Source organism: Ambystoma mexicanum, chromosome 11 (genome assembly GCF_040938575.1).
Source record: "Ambystoma mexicanum isolate Mex_15411 chromosome 11, UKY_AmexF1_1, whole genome shotgun sequence".
Classification (NCBI taxonomy): domain Eukaryota; kingdom Metazoa; phylum Chordata; class Amphibia; order Caudata; family Ambystomatidae; genus Ambystoma; species Ambystoma mexicanum.
Window position 1 is genome coordinate 179,879,186 of NC_090934.1, and position 19,619 is coordinate 179,898,804.

At 45.8% G+C, this 19,619-nt stretch overlaps 1 protein-coding gene across 3 annotated transcripts in view; it reads right to left on the bottom strand.

Annotated features, from left to right (window-relative positions):
• Positions 1-19,619, bottom strand: part of HNRNPR (heterogeneous nuclear ribonucleoprotein R) — an 872,346-nt gene that overhangs the window by 727,943 nt on the left and 124,784 nt on the right. For all 3 annotated transcript variants that reach the window (XM_069622744.1, XM_069622746.1, XM_069622745.1), the window contains one exon: positions 14,998-15,116. In XM_069622744.1, coding sequence (XP_069478845.1) covers positions 14,998-15,116 — 119 coding nt within the window. The remainder of the gene's footprint in view (positions 1-14,997; positions 15,117-19,619) is intronic.

The following is a 19,619-nucleotide window of genomic DNA, read 5'->3' on the forward strand; positions in this document are numbered from 1 at the left end:
AGCATGTCTGGGGTCCAATTGCTTAGCTAAACACCAGTAACAAAACCGGAGCCACTAGCTCCTATACTGAGACCTCGTAGGCGACTTCCTGGCCGCTTGGATAATGCGCATATTGTCTTCAGGCAAGTTAAACTGCGCTAGGGATTTGAATTCAGGCACCAGGCCGCCAAGCTGAATGATTGATGTGCGGGGTGCCACATCTGCTGATCGCACTGGTGAAGCAGGTTGGGAATCAACGGCAGCCTGATAGGACAAATTGACAGATGCTGAAGTTCCAAAAACCAGAATCTGGCTGCCCACCAAGGAGCGTGGAGCAATGAACAGGAGAGTGCAATTCGATGCATTCCTGAGCTTGAAAAGTGACCAATGAATCAGAGGAAGAGGCGGAAAGGCATATGCCTTCATGTTGTGCCACAGGATCTCCAGAGCATCCCCTAGAAAGGAGACCCGAGACCGTTCCTGGACGCCTAAAGAAGAAGTTTCCTGTTTGGGGCAGTCACAAAAAAGGTCCACTTCTGGAGTACCCCATTGGCGAAAGATGTTGGAGGACTTCCATGTTCAGTTTCCACTCGTAGCTGGCTGCTGTCTGTTGGCTGAGTGAGTCTGCAGTCACATCGAGTTGCCCCGGAATGTGTTCCGCCAGCAGCCAAATGCTGTGCTGGATGGCCCATTCCCAAACCTTAATGGCAAGGTCCACCAGAGATGGTGACTTGGTACCACCCTGCTTGTTGATATAAAACATTGACACTGGATTGTCCATGCGGCAGCGGACCACCCTTTTCGTGATGAATGGATGGAATGCTTTCAACACCAGAAAGACAGCCAGGAGCTCCTAATAATTTATTATAAAACTGCCTGTCCTGCAGTGTCCATAGATTAAAAAAACCTGTAGATGATCCAAAGTTGCTCCCCACCCTATGACTGAGGAGTCTGTGGTAATCGTCACTTGTGGGCAAGGCTCCTGAAAGGAGGACCCCACGGTAAAATTGTTGGTCGAGGACCACCATAGAAGGTCTGCCATCATGCAGGATGGAACTGGTATCTTGGAATACGATTCCGAAGCCTGACACCAAGAGCTCCGAAGAACCAGCTGCGTTTGCCTCATTTTGAGACACACAAGAGGAAGGGCAAGTACGCACACGGCCATGAGGCCGAGAAGTCTCTGGAACCACCAAGCGGTCATGTGCTCTGACTGGATGAAGAGTTGACACATGGCAAATCGATCCGCAATCCTGTCTGCAGTCAAATACACCCTGGAGTCGATGGTGTTCCAACAAAAACCCAGGTCTTGGGAGACAGTCATGGAAGATTTCTGCCAATTCACTGAAAGCACAAGGTGGAACAGGAGGTGAAGGAGAGATTGCTCAATGCCCTCTGTGGACAAGGGCTGCATAGGAGCCAATCCTCCAAATGCAGATATACATTAAGTAAAGCTGCGATGACCTACATCTACGTAAAGACGCGCAGCGCCGAGCTGAGGCCAAACTGAAGCACACTGAACTGGAAATGCTCCCTTCCCAGGGAGAAACAGATATTTTCTATGCAGCCTCCATATCAGGATGTGCATATACGTGTCCCGAAGGTCCACTACACTGAGCCAGTCGCCCTTCCGAAGAGAGGACTTTGACAGGGTGTGAACATCTTTAATTTCTCTTGGGGAAGAGAAGGGTTGAACTGGGAAAAGTAGAGGATGGTGCGCAGGCCAGCCTGCATGGGTATGGGCACCGTGGATAGTCGAGAGTAGAAGCCCTCCCCTTGCTCCGAGGGGAACATGTTCCGCTGCCCTTGTGTCTAGAAGCTTCTGAACCTCGGCGATGAGGGAGGGTGTCCCGATCTGTTGGAAGGGAGGATTGAAGGGTGGGGTAGGGAGGAGGAGCAAGCAAAGGCCCAGCCGAGCAATGGACAAAACCCACCGATCGTCAGTGATGGTCTGCCACACCTCCAGATGAGATTCTTCCTCCCACTGGAATCTCGTGCGACCGACGAAAAATATTTTGCAGATCTCTCGGCAGGGAGACTACATGTTCCTGGAGAGGTAGCTGAAGGCCGAGAGAAAACACAACCACGTTGTTTGACGGGTGCCACAAACCAGAGGGTCAGTTCTGCACGTCCGTCGCTCCTGAAACCCTCTGAAGCCAGAGAAGGAGCGAGACAGACCTGGCCTCTGTGTATAAGGGTAAATGAAATAACACAGTTAATTTGATCATTTACACATTTATTTTGGCATCTTTTCTTTTCCCTACTGTGTGGCTTAATTCACCTTTTCCATTTACCTTGCAACTCATCGAAAATTGGTATGTCATTTTTATATTGTTTTCACGCATGGTTATATTTTGTAACACAATCACGATTTTGTTCATGTTTTTCAAAACTTGATGCTTTTGGTATAAATGTTCCACAGTTTGTGTAAATTAGACCTGCCCTGATGAAGGAGCTGTATGCTCCGAAATGCATTGGCACTTTATGTCTATAACAATTATGGGATGAGTTAGCCGCGGCCTCACTAAGATTTTATTAGTGACCAACTTGGAATTTTCTTTTTGATAAACGCATATTACTTTTGGATCCGACTAAGATTTATTTGGATGAGTTACATTCTGTAAATACAGTGAACATTTACTAGTGGACTCTAATTTTGCAAATTGCACTGCCCTTGGTAGGGCTTATACAGAGAGCGGCTGTGTGGCCAGGTTTGTTACCTGGTCTTCTGTATATTTTTATGTTCCACGAGTCAGGGTGTCTCCAGACTCATCGTAGCCAGCTCCTGTGAATTTTTTGAAAGATGATTTATAACCTCAACCTTTTTTGATCTGTTTGAAAGTGAATTTAAACAAGTGGTGCCCACTTACTTACCTTCCTGCTCTGTGTATAAGGGGCCTTAGCTGGGACCTTTACCAGGATCAAAAAGGATTTGGCGGTTTGGGTACTCTCCTTGGTCTTTGGGAGTTGGTCTTCCGTAGAAGAATCAAACAGCTCTTTTCCATCAAAGGGAAGGTCCAGAACTTTATCTTGCACCTCCTTCAAAAACGTTGTCGCATGGAGCCACGCCTGGCGGGAGGTGTCAATTCCCACCATCAGGCCTCGAGCTGAAGTATCCACATGGTGTGCCGCAGCCTCAAGAATATCCTGTGCCAACACCCTAGCGACCGACAAACCGGCCTTGAAGTCATCTAGCCTATCCGTAGGAATGCACGCCTGGAAATCAGCCAACTCCTTCCACAGCTTCATATTAGCTGCCGCCAGGATCAGCTCGGTATTTGCTTGCCGAAGTTGCAGTGCTGAGTGGCAAAGACTTTCTTGCCCAAGGAGTCTAGAATTTTTCCTCCTTGGAGAGAATCTGAGCCACAGCCGTAGAGGCCGGCTTGGATTGAAGCGTGGCCGTGGACAAGATGCCAAAGCTATCTCCTCGGAGGTGTGAAGCCTGTAACGGGCGTCAATTCTTTTATTGATATGCAGCCCAGTGTGAGGCTTATCCCAGCATTACAGGCCTCAGCCAAAAAGCCCTTATGGAGGAATGGGGGCCTCAGGTACTGGAATGTCAACGAGGGCCATCATTTAGAACCCGGTCATGGAATGCTCTGACAGAGCTGGGCTGCTCATCGCTATACTGATCTGCTTGAAGGTTATCCAGTGAATCGGAAACAGACGGATGGGCCGTCACAGGTTTTAAAGTGCTATCCCATTCTACCGGTAGGGGAGGAAGCGCTGGAGGTGGACCGACAGGAGGCGGTGGTACCACCACAGGAGCCACCGGGGTGGAAGGTGGAGCCGGAGGTTCAGGGTAGATTTCTTTGAAAAGACCATTAAAAGGACTCTTTCATAGGGTCGGAATGTATGAGCCTCTGAAATTTCCTGAAAAATACATCCTGTGATGAAGGTTTAGGCACTGGGGTAGGCAGAGGCCTCTCACATGGGGCATACCCCCACAAACGCAATGAGGCTGGTTGCCAGGAAGGCCCTCCAGCAATCTGTCCAGAATAGACCAGCGGAGCAGAAGTAGGGGTAAGCGAGACAGTGTGTGGCAGCGGCATCCTAGCACGCCAGTCATAAGAAGGGGAGAGCAGATTTTTACATTCAACCAGAGGTGAAAAAGGCTGCTCAGCCCCAAAATCGATTTGTCGTCGAGAACGTAATTGTAAGGGAAGAAACCAAAATGGTCACTGTGGACCCTGAGGGGCGTGCCGCCATTTTGTCGATGCCTGAAGAGAACTGCGTCACATGTACAGCTGTGGCAATCGTCTCCTCAGGCTGGTCACGGGACTTAATACCTTAGCCTTGACACAAGGATCCTCAGCAGAGCCGGTACTGGGGGGGTCTCAGATCTTTACTGGACATCATGGAGGTGGCCCCAAAATTAGCCTCCAGAGGAGGAACCTCAGTAGAGCCGGTAAGAGTTACGGTCTATGACCACCCCCTTTGCCCCATAGACAGAACCGGCAACACCGCAACCCTGAGCGCAGGAATGCTGAGGAATCACCCTTACAGTTAAGGCCATAATAACAGGTCTCTCGGTTTTGTTGGTACAGACCTTCGCCTCAAAAAGAGGAACTTCTGGTTTCGTCCTGTATGTGTAGCTCCCTCATGAGGGGCCTCAAGCCGTGGCTTGGTACAGAAAGCGCCAAGAAAAGGAGGCCTCAGGGCATACCTCTGTGTCTGTATGGAAAGCTCCAGAAACAGACCTCGGAGTGAACCCTGGTGTCCAAAGCCTCAGACTGACTGGGCAAACTTTTAGAACCTGACCGGTGAACCGCTGAACGTGTTCCAGTCTTGGCAGGTCCGTTGTGGGAACCCTCAGAAAACTCTGGTATGCCTATTAGGCCTGTGAGACACCTCAGGAGAAATACTTGTGGTACAGTTACTCAAACCCTTCCCGGACAAAGACCCCAGGAAGGAGTCCCCCGGCCGGGGCGCCCTAAAAAGTAAGGAACTTACCGGATGTCTTTTCTTCGATGAAAAGCTGAAGATGAGGTGGAGGAACATGCTGAAAGAAGTCTTCCCAACGAAGAAGATGCAGTGCCCGGACGGAGAGGTAATCGCAGTAGAAGCACGAATCCCAGCAGTGGTCCGGGCCGAGACACTCCAGAGAAAATGGGGATCCGCCCTAGTGAAACCACGTTAGCATGAAGAACAGGACACAAATCCCAGACGCTCCAGCATAGAAGGACAACGCGACCGCAGAACCGGAGCAGGAGAGAAGGACAAAAGGAACAAAAATCCCATAGATGCAAGTGCGTCCAGCCCCGACTGCGCTGAGAAAAGGAATGAAGGGCAATGCGCAGGGATGCAGCCGTGTGCGGTACCCGCATTTTTTAAAAATTTGTGCTTCATCAAAAGTGCTCCGGTCCCGTCCCAAAGGACGGAATTTCCCACAGGTATGGATGAAAGGGGACGAGATGTAGGAGTATATTGTTTTGGACTAGACTATTTACGAGCATCCTAGTTAGTTGGGTTAGGTAGGGTAAACCCTGAAAAGGGACAGAAAGACCTTTAATTATCATTTAAATAAAGCAATACATTTTTGGAAATGTCAACATTTGGTCTGTCTTTCTCTTGACCAACCACAATGCCTAGTTGGGAGGAAACTGTATAAAGCACAATAATGCACTTTCTTATGGTAATTAGATGTAAGATTATATAAGACTCTATAGAAACCATATAGAAGCCAGTTACAACCAGGATCAGCAGGGTCCTGGCTGGGGTATCAGACGTAGAAGGGTCCTCTTCATTTACCCGATTCTAGCAGACATCAAGATGCAGAGTCAACTGTAGGGCTAGGGCACCAGGCAAACAGGAGGCTCCCTTATGAGCTGTCCTTTTCCAGCTGCCCAGACCAGGCAGCCCTGGGAGACTCTGAAATGGGCTGCTCAGGGTCATGTGACCTGTGTGGCAGCAAATCACCCTTGATGAGGGGGGGGGGGTAGTGAGAGGGCTGGGGGCTAGCGGATGGAAGGGAGGAAGCGGAAAAAGGGATTTAAAGGGGAAAAAAAGGGAAAACAAAAATAGGGGGCTCAGGAGACAAAGGGCTTACCTGGCTGCCAATGGAGAATATCTCCAAAAGAACTCTCTTCTCGAGGTCCAGATAGAAAGCTACACTTAGAAAACATTCTCACAGGGATGGTACATGTGAGAAACATTGAATGGGAACATACATATATATGCTCAACAAAGGTTATGGAAACAAATACTTCGAAAGCAGTCAATTCTATTAAAAGATAGTCCTCAGTGTCGGAAAAATCTTCAGCCGACAGTACGGTGCAGGATAGGATGTAGCAACACCCTGTGTCAGAGTCTTCTCATAATTTATTGCAAATAAGAATGCTTGCTGGTGTCCATGAAGCTTCAAAAATAGCAATACATACTGTGGGATCAATTTACTTAAAGGATAGCTGTAATCTTAAAAAGAATTTTTTTTAAAAACTCGTAAATTGTGGTTCATGTGAAGTAATACTGCTTATCTGCAAAAGAGTTTTTTAAGATCCTGCACATGATCAGAATACGTTTTTACAAATATAAATGATTATCCCATGGAGACTTCATGCCACCTTCACTACCCTAATGTGTTCAGACCACTGGCATGAGCAGTACCTTCCACAAAAAGGATCTCTACTATATTACCCACTCTTATGGACTGCCTGGAGTATGACATGCATTACTTACCGTAATAGCATTTCTGATAATTGTATCTGCTTAGATTCACATGCTGTGCATATAGTCCTAGATCTAGTGGTAATCGCAGAGTATTACATCGAAAGGGGACGTCGACATGGGCGTGCCTGTAAAACTATCCCTAACTTGACTTGTAGTGTACCAAACATCCCGCACGGGTCGATGTCATTCAGATTTTATTTCTGCCCAGCTGGTTGCCTTATGCAGAGCTCGTTAAATTGCTTACTAATATCTTTGTCGATGTCTTACACAGTGGTAGGTAGATGGTCCCACCAATTGTATTTTATCTGCCATGAGGGAGCACAGAGAGAGAAGAAGTACTACGAAGTCTATGTTCCTTCCATCCGAGCAGGGAGGAATGGTGGGCGCATGTGAATCTAAGCAGATACTGTAATAGCATTTCTGTTGATTGCAAGTAATGCATGTCTTCTGATGCTTGTGAATCTGCTTAGAGTTGCATGCTGTGCATAGACTAGCAAGCAGTACCCAGAGTTGGTGGTGGGATGTGAGAAGGAACAGTAGTGAAAAGATATTTAGTACTGCTTGTCCCACCTGAGAATCGGATGAAGGAGTGTCTAGGCAATAGAGTTTTGTAAAGGTGTGTACAGAACTCCAGGTTGCCGCCTTGCAGATGGATGTGAGGGGAACATTTGCAATGAAATCTATGTAAGCCCCAGAGTAGTGTGCTCTAGGCTTGAAGGGCAGAACTCTTGGCAAGAGTGTAGCCGAGTGAGATGCAATTGACAATCCACCTTGAGATGGCCGATTTAGAGAAAGGGTCTCCTTCTCTACCAGCCGCCACTGAAGCAAAAAACGTTTTTCCCTAGTGCTTTAGTCCTTTACAGATAGTACACGACGACCCAGAGTACATCAAGTGCGTTTAAGCTTCTTTATGCCACAATAGTTGGGTTCTATAAAAAAGTGGGTAGTTTTATTGATTGTTTCACATGGAACTTAATTTGGGAGCAAACCGTGGGTGAGTGCGCAGAACCACCGTCTCAGAATTGTGACAGAAGGGTCTAGAATTGAAAGGGTCTGTAGTACAGTGACTCTCCATATTAAAGTGACTGCCACTAGGAAGACAATCTTGGGAGGGAGTGCTTCGAGGCTAGCCTTGTGCATTGGTTCAAAGGGAGATCCCATAAGTCTAGTTAACACCACATTGAAGTCCCATCTGGAAGCCTGGTTAGAAATAGGGGGATTAATTCTTTTATCCCCTTCCATGAAAGCTTTAATTACTGGGTTCTTCCACCACAACACCTTTCGCTGGGAGGTGATATAGGCTGAAAGTACAGCTAAGTGGTCCTTCGGGGAATCAAAAACCAGACCGGAGTCTACTAGGCGAGTCGGGTATAGTACAATGAGTAGGAGAGCAGTCTATGGGATAGAAGCTCTTGGCATTTCACCAGATGATGAAGCGTTTACATTTATTGGAGTAGCAATGTCTGGTGTTGGGCTTTCTTGCTTCTCCAAGTATGTCCATACATCTGAGGAAGTTGGAGGTGCCCAAACTATGACCTCAGGGGCCAGGCTGCTAAATTTAGAGTTTGAGAGCATTAAGTGTTTCCCCGTGGTATGGGCAAGGTAGTTTCATCGGAGGGGAGACCGACATCTCCATCAGAGCACCAGGGTTGGCGGGCCCGCATCAGGGCCACCAAGATCATGGTGACTGGTTCCTGGTGCATCTTGTGCACTCTTGTTGAGAAGGAGAGTCAGAGGGAAGAAGCGTAAACAAATTTCCCTGGCCAGGTTATCCAGAGACCGTTTCCCCTTGGATCGGTTCTGAGGGTACCTGGAGGCATAATCTGGGCATTGTGCGTTCTCCAGAGTTGCGAACAAGCCAATCCATGGGAAGCCCCATTCTGTGAAAACATTGGAGACAATGTCTTTGTGTAGTCGCCATTCGCGGGAAGTCTCTGCTGAGCATGTCCGCCAGAAGATTAAGTTCCCCTGGAACATGTTGCGACATGAGGAACATTTGGTGTCCGAGAGCCCACTTCAATATGTTCTGGGACAGTTTGGATAACCCGAAAGTAAGTGCCCCCTTGCTTTTTCAGGTAATACATGGCTGTGGTACTGTCTGTGAGGCCTAATACTGTCTTCCCCTGTAACTGCGTCCAAAAGGCTTCAGGGCTTTGAACACTGCTAACAGCTCCAACAGGTTTATGTGGTTGGATGCTACTGCTGGGGACCAAACGCTGTGCGCTGTCTGCTGAAGGAGGTGAGGGGTGCCCCCACCCCATGAGAGACGCATCAAGAGGTTTGCCCTCGACCACCACTGCAGAGAGAATGAGGGCAGCCGAGACAACCACTAGATTGTCCCATTGGCCGCTGGCCTGACACCATGGTCTGTTGAGCCACACTTGCAGAGGGCTCATGCGCAAACATGCGTGTGGGGCTAGATAAATGCAGGAGGAAATCATTCCGAACAGTCGCATGGCTTTGCGTACCGTCACCTCTCGACTGGCTACATAGTGAGAGATCTGAAACAGCATGTTTTGAACCCCTTCATTGGAGGGGACGAGGAGGCCATCTTCTGTCCGAATCAGAGCTCCAGAAATCGTTTGACTTTGCTGGGATCTAGGCTGGACCTCGTTTATTGAGAATGCCAGACTGAAGAGTAGATCTGTCGTCTTCTGGGCGTTTGAAAGGCATGTTCCGTACGAATCCCCGGTTATGAGCCAGTCGTCGAGGTAAGGATAAACTGGGATGGTTTGCCTGCACAGGTGAGCTGCTGCTACTGCCAGCACCTTCGTAAATACCCTTGGGGCTGAGGCAATGCCAAAGGGGAGGAATAGTGCTTGTCCTCCATCATGAACCTTGGGCATTTTCTGTGCGCTGGCAACATTGAAATATGAAAGTATGCATCTTTCATGTCCAATGTCGCCATGTAATCCCCCGTGTTAGCAGGATTACCTCTTGCAGCATTATCATTTGAAATGTTTGTGGACTGACAAATTTGTTCGCTGGGCACACATCTAGCAGAGGACACATGGTGAGATCCTTTTTGGGTACAAACTGGGACGACTTCGATTGTGTCCTTTTCCTGCAGGATCTCAACCGCTTGCAGTAGGATCTTCAGATGCTCTAATGATAAAAGTCTGAACTTTGGCGTTCGGTAGCTAGGCGGTCGGCTGACCTCTATACAGTAACCGTGGGCGACGGTCTTGAGCACTCCCTGGTCTGTGGTCATTCCCTCCCATGCGTGGAATTATTATGTTATCCGTCCCCCCGACCGGGAAGTCATGGGAGGGGACCCATTTCTGAGAGTCATTTCCAATTGGAGGCTGGGGAGCCTCTAGGAGTGCCTTTGCCACAGTGCTGTCCTCTGGGCTAATACTTGTTTGAGGCAGCTGAACCCTGTCCTGAGGACCATGCGCTACCCGTTCCATACTGGTTGTGTGGGTAACGCGGGCAAGATTGTCCACGAAAGGAGCGGCAAGAGCCCCCACCACAATGCTGAAAAGGCCTTAGAGTTATCTAGTTTAAAGATTTCAGTCTCTCATGTTCTTTTTTCGCAGTCTCTAGCTCCTCATCTACAGCTTTACTAAACAGGTTGGATTCCTCCACCGGTTTGTTGATGAGGGAAGCCCGAGTCTCTTGTTTGAATCCCGAATTCCCATTTGTGTCCCTTTAAAAAGGGTACCTTGGGCCAGAGTTCTCCCTGCTGTCTCTGCAGCATCTAGGGTGTTAAGAATATGATTCACCTACCTCCCCTCTGACCCAACCGCCAGCAGGCGTGACCATGTTGGTTCAGGGACCTCTTGCAGGCCTTCCTGGAGCAGGTTTCACTGAACTTAATATTGTTGGCAATCCTGGTGGAATAGGCAGCCACAGTAGCGACACACTTCACAAGGGTATACAACTTATTGCAGTCCTTGTCTGGCGGTGCCTCACCCGTGGACAAGGGTAATTCTGCTTTTTTTCCTAGTTGTAGTCACCACTAGGGAATCTGGAGTGGCATGTCCCTGAACGTAGAGGCGGCCTGTAAGTGAGGGGCGAACAAGATTCTCGACCTGTGGGTTCACAGCCCTGGTTGGCGATGGCGTCAAAGAAGGGGTGATACGCTGTTTAATGGAGTTCAGTAATGGTACAGCCTGGCTTGCAGGTGGGTTCGCCTTCAGAATATCCTCCACAAAGTCAGTGTCTTGCACTGCTTCTTGCGTGGCAATCTGAAAATGTTCTGCAGCCTTCTTCAGAATGGCATTTAATGCCATCTGGTCATCTATAGGAGATGCCCATCTAATGTGAGGAGATGCGGGAGGATCTGTGTCTATTTCAGGGGTATTAGTAGGTGACAGCCATGGTGGGTGATCCACTGGCTGTTCATCCCCTTCCCCCAATCTGGGTCCTGGTCGGTAGGGTCCTTAAATCGATCATCTTTGTGGAAATACGGGTCCTGAGGAACCTCTTCTGGTTCTGTCAGGTCAAACACCTCATGAAGAGGGCAGGAGGTCCTCTGAAATTTAGACACAGTAGGGTATAGATCTTTCTCTCTGCCTTTTGGGAGTGGTAAACCTTTTTGAGAAGTCTATGAATTTTCAAAGTCTATTCATACAACCCTCAAACCTATCGCTGGTCCATAAGGATGAGCCAGAGGGGTCTGGAGAGTGTCTTAGCCAGGGGCTGGGAGTCTTCCTGCCTTTCTCGGCGTGTGGATGTGTCTTTCAACCTGTTCTTGGGCCTATTAGCCACCGAAACGATCTTGGCAAGACTCTTGCAGATGTTTGGCATGTCTGGGAGGGGTTTCGGCTGTTTGAGCGGATTCGCCGTAGTGTTCAACTTTGCTAGAACTTGCTGCATTGGCGCGCTCTTAAGAGGCGGCTCGATGCCCTTATGAATCTTGGTTCCGACCTGGTCAGTGGATTGCACGGATGCATACCGCCAATGCGTTTGCAGGGAGGGCTGCCAAACCTGTGGATCGGTGGGTTCTGCCGAAGAAATCAGCGTACCCGTTCGCGTCTTTGACCCTCCCGGCAAGTCCATCGAAGTGGTCAGTGGGGGGTTGTGCGTTTACCTTTACGAGTTGTGTGCGTCCCCATCGCCGGGGTGTACACTCCACATAGTATAACTGGTGGCCTGCCTGCCGGGAACAGACGCTGCAGAACGTGGCCACTCCACAGATGGGTCAATGGCATCTGTATTGGAGCCACGGTTGACGCACAACTCGTCACCCTCGGTGGGGGAGCACCCTCAGCCTGTATTATGGTGTAGGTCGCCCACTCCCCGCTCTAATAGTTTTCGAACGCAAGAGCTGGCAAGACCTACAGGACGCCTTGTGGTGATCGAGGAAGACACTCAGCAACTCCGGTGCATGTATTTCCAGGGGTGCTTGCCTTTACAAGAATGGCAAAATTTAAAAAAGGTCTTCTGTCCATAGTGACAGCAAAACCAGAAGGGAAAAAGAGGGGAGAAGGAAATACATTCTTGAAAAGAAAGCCCCAGAACCCACTCTACCTACTGTGTAGGCCTGGCCAGAGGGCCAAGGGCACGCGGTCGACTAGAACACCAGCTGAAGTTTGTAATTGACCATCTACCTACCACTGTGTAAGACATCGACAAAGATATTAGTAAGCAATTTAACGAGCTCTGCATAAGGCAACCAGCTGGGCAGAAATAAAATCTGAGTGACATCGACCCGTGAGGGATTTTGGGTACACTATGCGTCATGTTAGGGATCGTATTACAGGCACGCCCATTTTGACGTCCCCTTTCAATCCTCGAAAGACAAGATGGCCACAAAGAAAATTTGCTTTGCAAGAAAAACATTTGTAAAGCCATTTGTTTAACTTGCACAAAATTCACTGGTCACGAAGGAGGGCAGTTTTTACTCCACCCATAAATCAGTATACCCCAATTTCCAAAATAAGGAAATAAAATACCCCATTCTCGTCAGGATCCCTGTAACTGTTGAGCAGCTACCAGTTATATGCTGCCTCATTTATCCATCCAAAGTCTACAAAGCACTGTAAAAGTGCATCAGATATTTATAAAAACGTGTGCTCGCTTATGGTCATATTTTGTATTCATTTTGAAAGCACTCTTTTAAAAAAAATTCTACAGTATTGCTGCTTTGTATTTTTAGGGTGAATAAAACAGTTTTATTGAGGGTATTTGAACTATTTACTGAACCAGTATAGTACCAGTAACTATGTATGGTTTGCTGTCCAAATTGCTTTGGTTCGAAAAACTAGAAGGGAAATTATTACGCTCCATATTGGGCATACCGGTGGAAGCATGAGGACGCAAATCAGGTCTTGCACCAATACATTCCCTCTGGTTAATACAGAGATGCAAGCTCCATCTTCCTCTCTTGTCTTCACCCACATTCATTATTGGAGGTCAAAGTGAACAACCTTGTCCAAATCCTTATTTTGGACGCATTACCTGTGACTTACTGATTGTAATCACCTCACTCAAATTGGTTTAACTCTTGCCCAATTAATCGAATCTCCCAATGTGGACAACCTATCCAAAAAGATAGAGATATGGACATGGTGAATATCATAGCTGCACTCTATGGGAAAAAGATGTACCAGAACTACAGCACTCAGTTTAAGAATGACTCTGCGCTCTCACCTTACTAAGTTGTGCTCTTTACAGATCCATAGATTTATAACTTATCTAGGTTTTAACATATTACCTACAAAGGAAGATGGATTGGTCTCCAACGTAAAGACAGGACAGTTTGTCTTTGTAATTCAAATGTGGGAAACGGCTCATGTTAAATTGAGAAATCAATACATAAAAAGTTATCTGCACTTGGCAATTGATGCAAGGTTTATACTATCTGACCAATTCTGGACTGGTATATATAGCGCTGAATACCTAGTTATCAGCACTGCTGCTTTTCTTGTTTGGAAGGAGGCCTTATCCCACCTTCATCACTTGCGAGTACATTTTGGTTCCCCTTTCTATTATTACTCATTGGGTGCTACAATTTAGTAGACTTTCGCAGATTCAATTACGATGAATTATCTTGTATTTATTATATGTTTTTAATTTCTTATACTATGTTCATATGCAGATTCATTATTACACCAATTATGTATAATATCACAATCTTGGTCCAAATCTTTTTATAATATTGTATTAAATAATTGTATGTAATTGATCAGTTTTATTAAAATGGTGCTCAAGTTTGGTTTATAAACAAATCCATAAAAGCAAAAACACAACCACAGACATGGATATCTATACAGTACGTTTTTGAGAAATGAAAATTCGGATGTTGGAGAATAAACAATTTTATTTTGTTAGTTTTAACCAGATGGTTACTGATCTATGTTTGAAGTAGAACATGCACCCAACTTTCCAAGACGAAGCCAATTCAACATAACTATCAAATTTAGAAATTGTTAAACATGGCATGTGCAAAAGAAGTTTTGTGGAGACGGGTGATCGGAGCAATTTTAACCAAATACTCTCATGTGATTACAGTACCACAAAAAAGTTCTAGAAAAAAGGCATGCTTGCAGGAGCACAGTTTAAGCAACTGCATTTTTTTTTTAAAAAAGCACATTGAATCAAATGTTAATACTAATATCCTCCATGCAAAACGGAGTTTCATGCCATATTTGTCCTGCTTCTACGATTTTGATATGGTGTTTAATAGGTAACTCACAAGGGCAGGAAACAGGCCACATTTTGGTGGTTTTAGAATCTGTCAAAAATGGTCTGTACGGATTCAGGAACTCGAGTGCCAAATGTCTATGGTCATGCCTCAGCCGCATTAATACACTGCATCTGCAAAGATCAACTGTTTCCAGGCATTCCAAGCTCAAACAGCTCGACTATGGGTGGCTTGTTTTTGACCGTAAGCACATTTAAGTGCAATTAACGTTCCATCACTGTAGACCCACCCACTAGAGGATAATTCGGAGCAGCTAAGAGGTGTGAATGGTGGTCTATTAAAAATACCAAAAGGTGCATGGACTTCTAGCGCGCATTTTCTTTCAATTTGTTTTTCGGAGGTGAAGTTTATGCTCACATCGCTTTGCTTGTTGGTAAATAAAGGCTTCCATTCAGGGCAGGTAAATCAAGCTGGCATATTTGTACCGAACTATTTAGTCAGCTTGGTTAACAATGTAATTTGTGAAAGCTTTACGTCCTTGGTCTTAAACAGGTTATTTTAGTAGTTTGCAAGCCGGTCACTCACCTGCCATGACTTCACCACTGGCCCGACCCATTTGTGTGCACCCACGGAAAAGTAATGCAACTTAATGTATCGATCTCAGAAGAATGAAGGACCAACTCTGCAGAGTCAGGATTCAAACATGTGCCTGCAGGTTAAACAGATATCTTAAAACAGTGTTGATAGTATATGCTTACCTGAACATGCGATAAGTCACTTTCTAGAAACTGCTGTAGTACAGCGAAAGCTCCGTCTTCATTAAATTCCCTAAGAGCATCTATTGCCCTTTCATCGAGAGCATCAAAGGTTACTAAGCCTACAGAAAGAAAACAAAAATGTCCCCATTTTACAATCTCATTTGAAAGGTTCTACATAAAAAGAATTAACGGCCAATGGAGGACCAATGCAACAAGAGGGTGTACATTTTCAGGTATAGACATTTGTGCAGTGAATTCCCAATCCATCACCTGACATACAACCCAATAGAATACAAAACTCAGCATAAAGGGGTCTAAAGTTTGTGGTATTCTACAAACTTCTAAAGTGCATGCGGAACCTTAAAAACAGCCTCCGAATTGAAATTCTTTTCACAGAACAAAATAAAATTGAGAATTCTGAAACCGGAAAAAAAAAGCTGATGAGTGCATCTATCTTCATCCAGAATTCCTAGAAGAAATCACTGTAGGATCTGCCCATTCCTCCAGTTAATAAGCAAACAGACTTCTGAAATCTCAATTCTAGAAAAGGAACATTAATAGAGCCTGCCCAATGGCAACATTCTCAACAATGACCATGAAGAACTAGAAAATAAATAATTGTTATTTCCATCATCAACTACATGGAGATGACAAAAGCATAGAACAATCAAACCTTAATTCTCATGCATTTGATTTCTAAACATGAAAACAAGTGAAAAATAAACGAATACCACAATATTTCTAAAACCAGTTCTCACTTCAAAATGTAGTGTGCCAGTTGGTGGTAAAACGGTCAAGCAGTATTTAAGAGGGGTAGCTATTTTGCAATCCCTGAGAAGGTCCCACAAGAAAGGGTAAAAAAAAAATCTAAATGAGAAGAATTCTAAATCAGGTGCGTGTTTTTGCACCACAGTTGGGAAACTAAATTCTTACAATACATATTAACAGGTCAAATAAGATAAGTCCTTGATTCAAGACAGCTGATACTGTGAATGGCTTCTGTACACAAACTGGCATTTTAGTCTAATTGTAAGACTAGCCATAGTATAACAGATCTCACACAAAATAGATTTGCTTTCTTAAGATTGATCCTTTGTGAACTTCAAAATAGAGTAGCTTTAAGCAAGGCATAGACAATAGGGGCAGGACTGACCAAGCAGAGACGAACCCTCAAGTTCTAATTTTGTTTGCATTTTAAGAATATAGTGATGTTACCAGCATGGGGAGAGATTTGTGACAAGTTCACATTCATTCAAATGCACATTTCAGAAACAGAAAGTGCAATATAACACGCCCATAGAATCCACTCGTTCAATAGCAAATTGGCGTTTTCATGGATGTGTAAAAGTTTACAATTTTGCAACATACAGACATGAAAAAGCAACGGAACGTGAAATGAAAGTTCACCAGCTTGCTCAATATGAAAATCACAAATGCAAATGCCTTCCATGCAAGCACAAAAAGTAAGCATACAGCAGATTAGGGCAGTTCGTACATGAAGCTTCTTTTTCAAAATCAGAGCAGCGTCATTAAGTGACAGTCACCAATGAAAGTCTATCATCCACTACTCACACCAATAAAGTACCTTAACAAATGTTAAAATCTTTTAGATCCGTAATATTTGGGAAGTCCTGGTTGGCACTGAACATCTTACTCACCTTTTAAAAATGAAGGACCCAGGTCAGCGAATGTCTTCTGGGCCAAATCGACAGAGGATAAGAATAACCCAGAAGTAATTCAGGATAAACTGCATTAGAATGGGACTACACAGCGAACAACAGGATGCACTGCAGCCCCATTAAAGCTCCACTTGCCCCAAGCACAAAACGTTGCTAAACAAGGTCCTTGGAAAATAAGGCACCAACATGAAATCCGGATTGAAAATTACAAGTTAACAGCATGTGAAACTATCTTAAACAATGTTAAATTCCAACAAGCCCTGCCAAGAATGAAACGAGAGGAACAGCAGTGGCACACAAAGCATTTTAGGATTTTAGCACCACCCACCTATGGTCATCCCAGACTGTAAATACTGCATATCCACACAATGGGTACAATTATTTTTTAAAGTTTAGACTACACCTGCCCCCGCAATCCAGGTTCTGTGAGTGACCACTACATGGTACTACAGGAGTTCAAAAACAATGCTGCAGCCGCGCAAAGGACTAGCCATCAACACAAGAAGGTGGAAAACACTTAACCCAGAGGAACTTGCAACTCTAATTGACAGCAGGAAGACTTATGTCAGTACTAAATCCCTGGAGTCCTGAGGAATGAGCAGTGATGCTGCACAACTGGTTAATGAAAACCCTGGACAAGCATGAAGGAATCTACAACCAGCACAGCAAAACTACACACTAGTGCTAAATCAGCAGTACAAATGAGCAATTTTAAAGTCGAGGAACTACAGCAACATTATATTCACTGGTGAAGGAAAGCAACCAGGAAGGCTTACCACTGGGTCCCTGCTCTACAGACATCTATAAAGATCTCCTTAGCAAGAAAACGCCAGCCTATTTCCACAATCAAACCTGCACCAAAGCATTGCAGACTTTAAGACCGTCTATGTTAAATCACTCCTCAAACACCACTGCAAACCCCAGACAACCCCATAAACCAGGAGTAAAAACTTCCCAAGCTGCAAACTACTAGCCACGCATAATTAGCCACTCACTCCCAAATTCACACAGCACACCATATTGTAACCAGCACATACTTAGTTATCATTAACCAATGAGTTGTGCAAATATTGAAACAACCAACCATGGCCATCCAATCATACGTAGAATGGCCTGCAGGGAGGCTGCAGCACCGATCAGGAACCATCTGCACGGACAGTCTGCAATGCCATGAAAAGGGTGCAATGAGCCTGCAGGGGCTAGGCTTCTTTTGAAAACTGAGGTCAGAAGAGAAATAGGCATATTAGGAAAATCAACAGGAAGGAAGGAGAAAGTAGTGGACTTTAAAAAGGTGAGGTGTTGGTTCGGGTGCTGTAGTTGGAACTGAAGTATAAATGTGCATGCCCGATACAAATGTGTAGAAAGACAGGATAGGATGAATGTGAGAAGACTAGTGCAGTGAAAGTAATAGTATAGCAGTAGCAGCAGCGGTGGGAAGTGAGTACTATAAGCAGTAAAGAGAATAGTGGTTGCATTAGTAGTTGGAGGCAGCAGTAGTAGGGAAGCAGTCGTATAGTGAAGGAAGAGGTGGTAACAAGTGGAGGAGAAGAGACCTAGGAGGAGTGAAACATTGAAAGGATAGAGGATTGGTGGAAGGCGTCCAAGGAAGGACGCAAACGAGGGCTGTATGTGAGCAGGTATGAACTAGGTTGAATCCAAATGAATAAGTGCAAGGCAAAACCCTGAACCCCATTAAAACTCTAATCTAACCTTTGGTCAGAATAGGGAAAGCTACAAAGTCCATGAGGGAGCTTGGATAGTCTGCACTTCAAGAACCATCATAAGCCAAAGCCAGCTATTGGGTCACTGATCGGTAGCGCTAACTTGGGGTTACGGAAGCCTGGGCTAGGGAGTGATCCCAAATGGGACAAGAGGACCAGGCCTTCAGGCCCACAAAGCTAAATAAAAGCCTTTGGATTGTTCTGTGACCCGACCAACTGCGACACTCTTGGGTTCAAGCTGATAAATACGAACTGCAGTAAAAAAAAAAGACTGAATAATTTCAGACTATCAATACTGGAACAAGACACCAAATCTAATCCTGTGCAGACCTGGATCGCATACTCAAATTCATCCAGCAGGTTGCCGCGTGGCCAGTTATGAGGAGGCTACGTATATTATTTTGACATTCTGACTGCCATAATGCAAGATCTTTATTGTACCACACCAGTCCTAGGCCACACAGGTATCTATTTTGTGACTTCCCTCACAACCCCCTCTACCACCATTTCCAACTCACTAACTTCACTACTGAATCTTAAGTCTCCCTTCTCTTGTCTAAAACTCACCCAACCGCGGCTCCCAGGGGGACCCCCTTCCCACCTCTCATTCCCAAAGTCTACCTGCTCCCATTACCTTACTTCCTTTTTCAACATCTGTCTTGCTACTTCTACCTTTCCCTCCGCCTTCAAGCATGCAATCATTCCAATTCTGAAAAAGCCCTCCGCTAACCCTCTCCTTGTTTCAAACTTCCCATCTCCCTTCTACCCTTCCTATACAAGCTACTAGAACGCCTTGTGTACTCAACTCTCTGCTTACATCTCTAACCCCTCTCCTCCCTCCTACTGAATCAAGATTCCGCCCCTCTACTGAAACCTCCCACTTTCGTCCTTAAATCCCTCCTCACAGCACGCTACTCCAAACACTCTTCTGTCATTCTTTGTGACCCATCTGCCGCCTTTGACAGTCAACCACTCTTTACCTCTCAACGCTCTCCTCCTTTGGGCTCAGTGGCTCCGTCCTCGACTGGTTCACTTCCCATCTATCCAACTGCACCTTTGCAGCGTCATGGGGCAGCCACAACTCTCCACCCCCCCCCTCCTCCTCCTCTCTAGACTATGGCGCCCCTCAAGGCTCCGTACTTTACGCCCTTCTCTTCTCTCTGTACACCTCCCTTCTCGCTCCGATCATCTCTGCCTTTGGTGCATCTCACCACTTCTATGC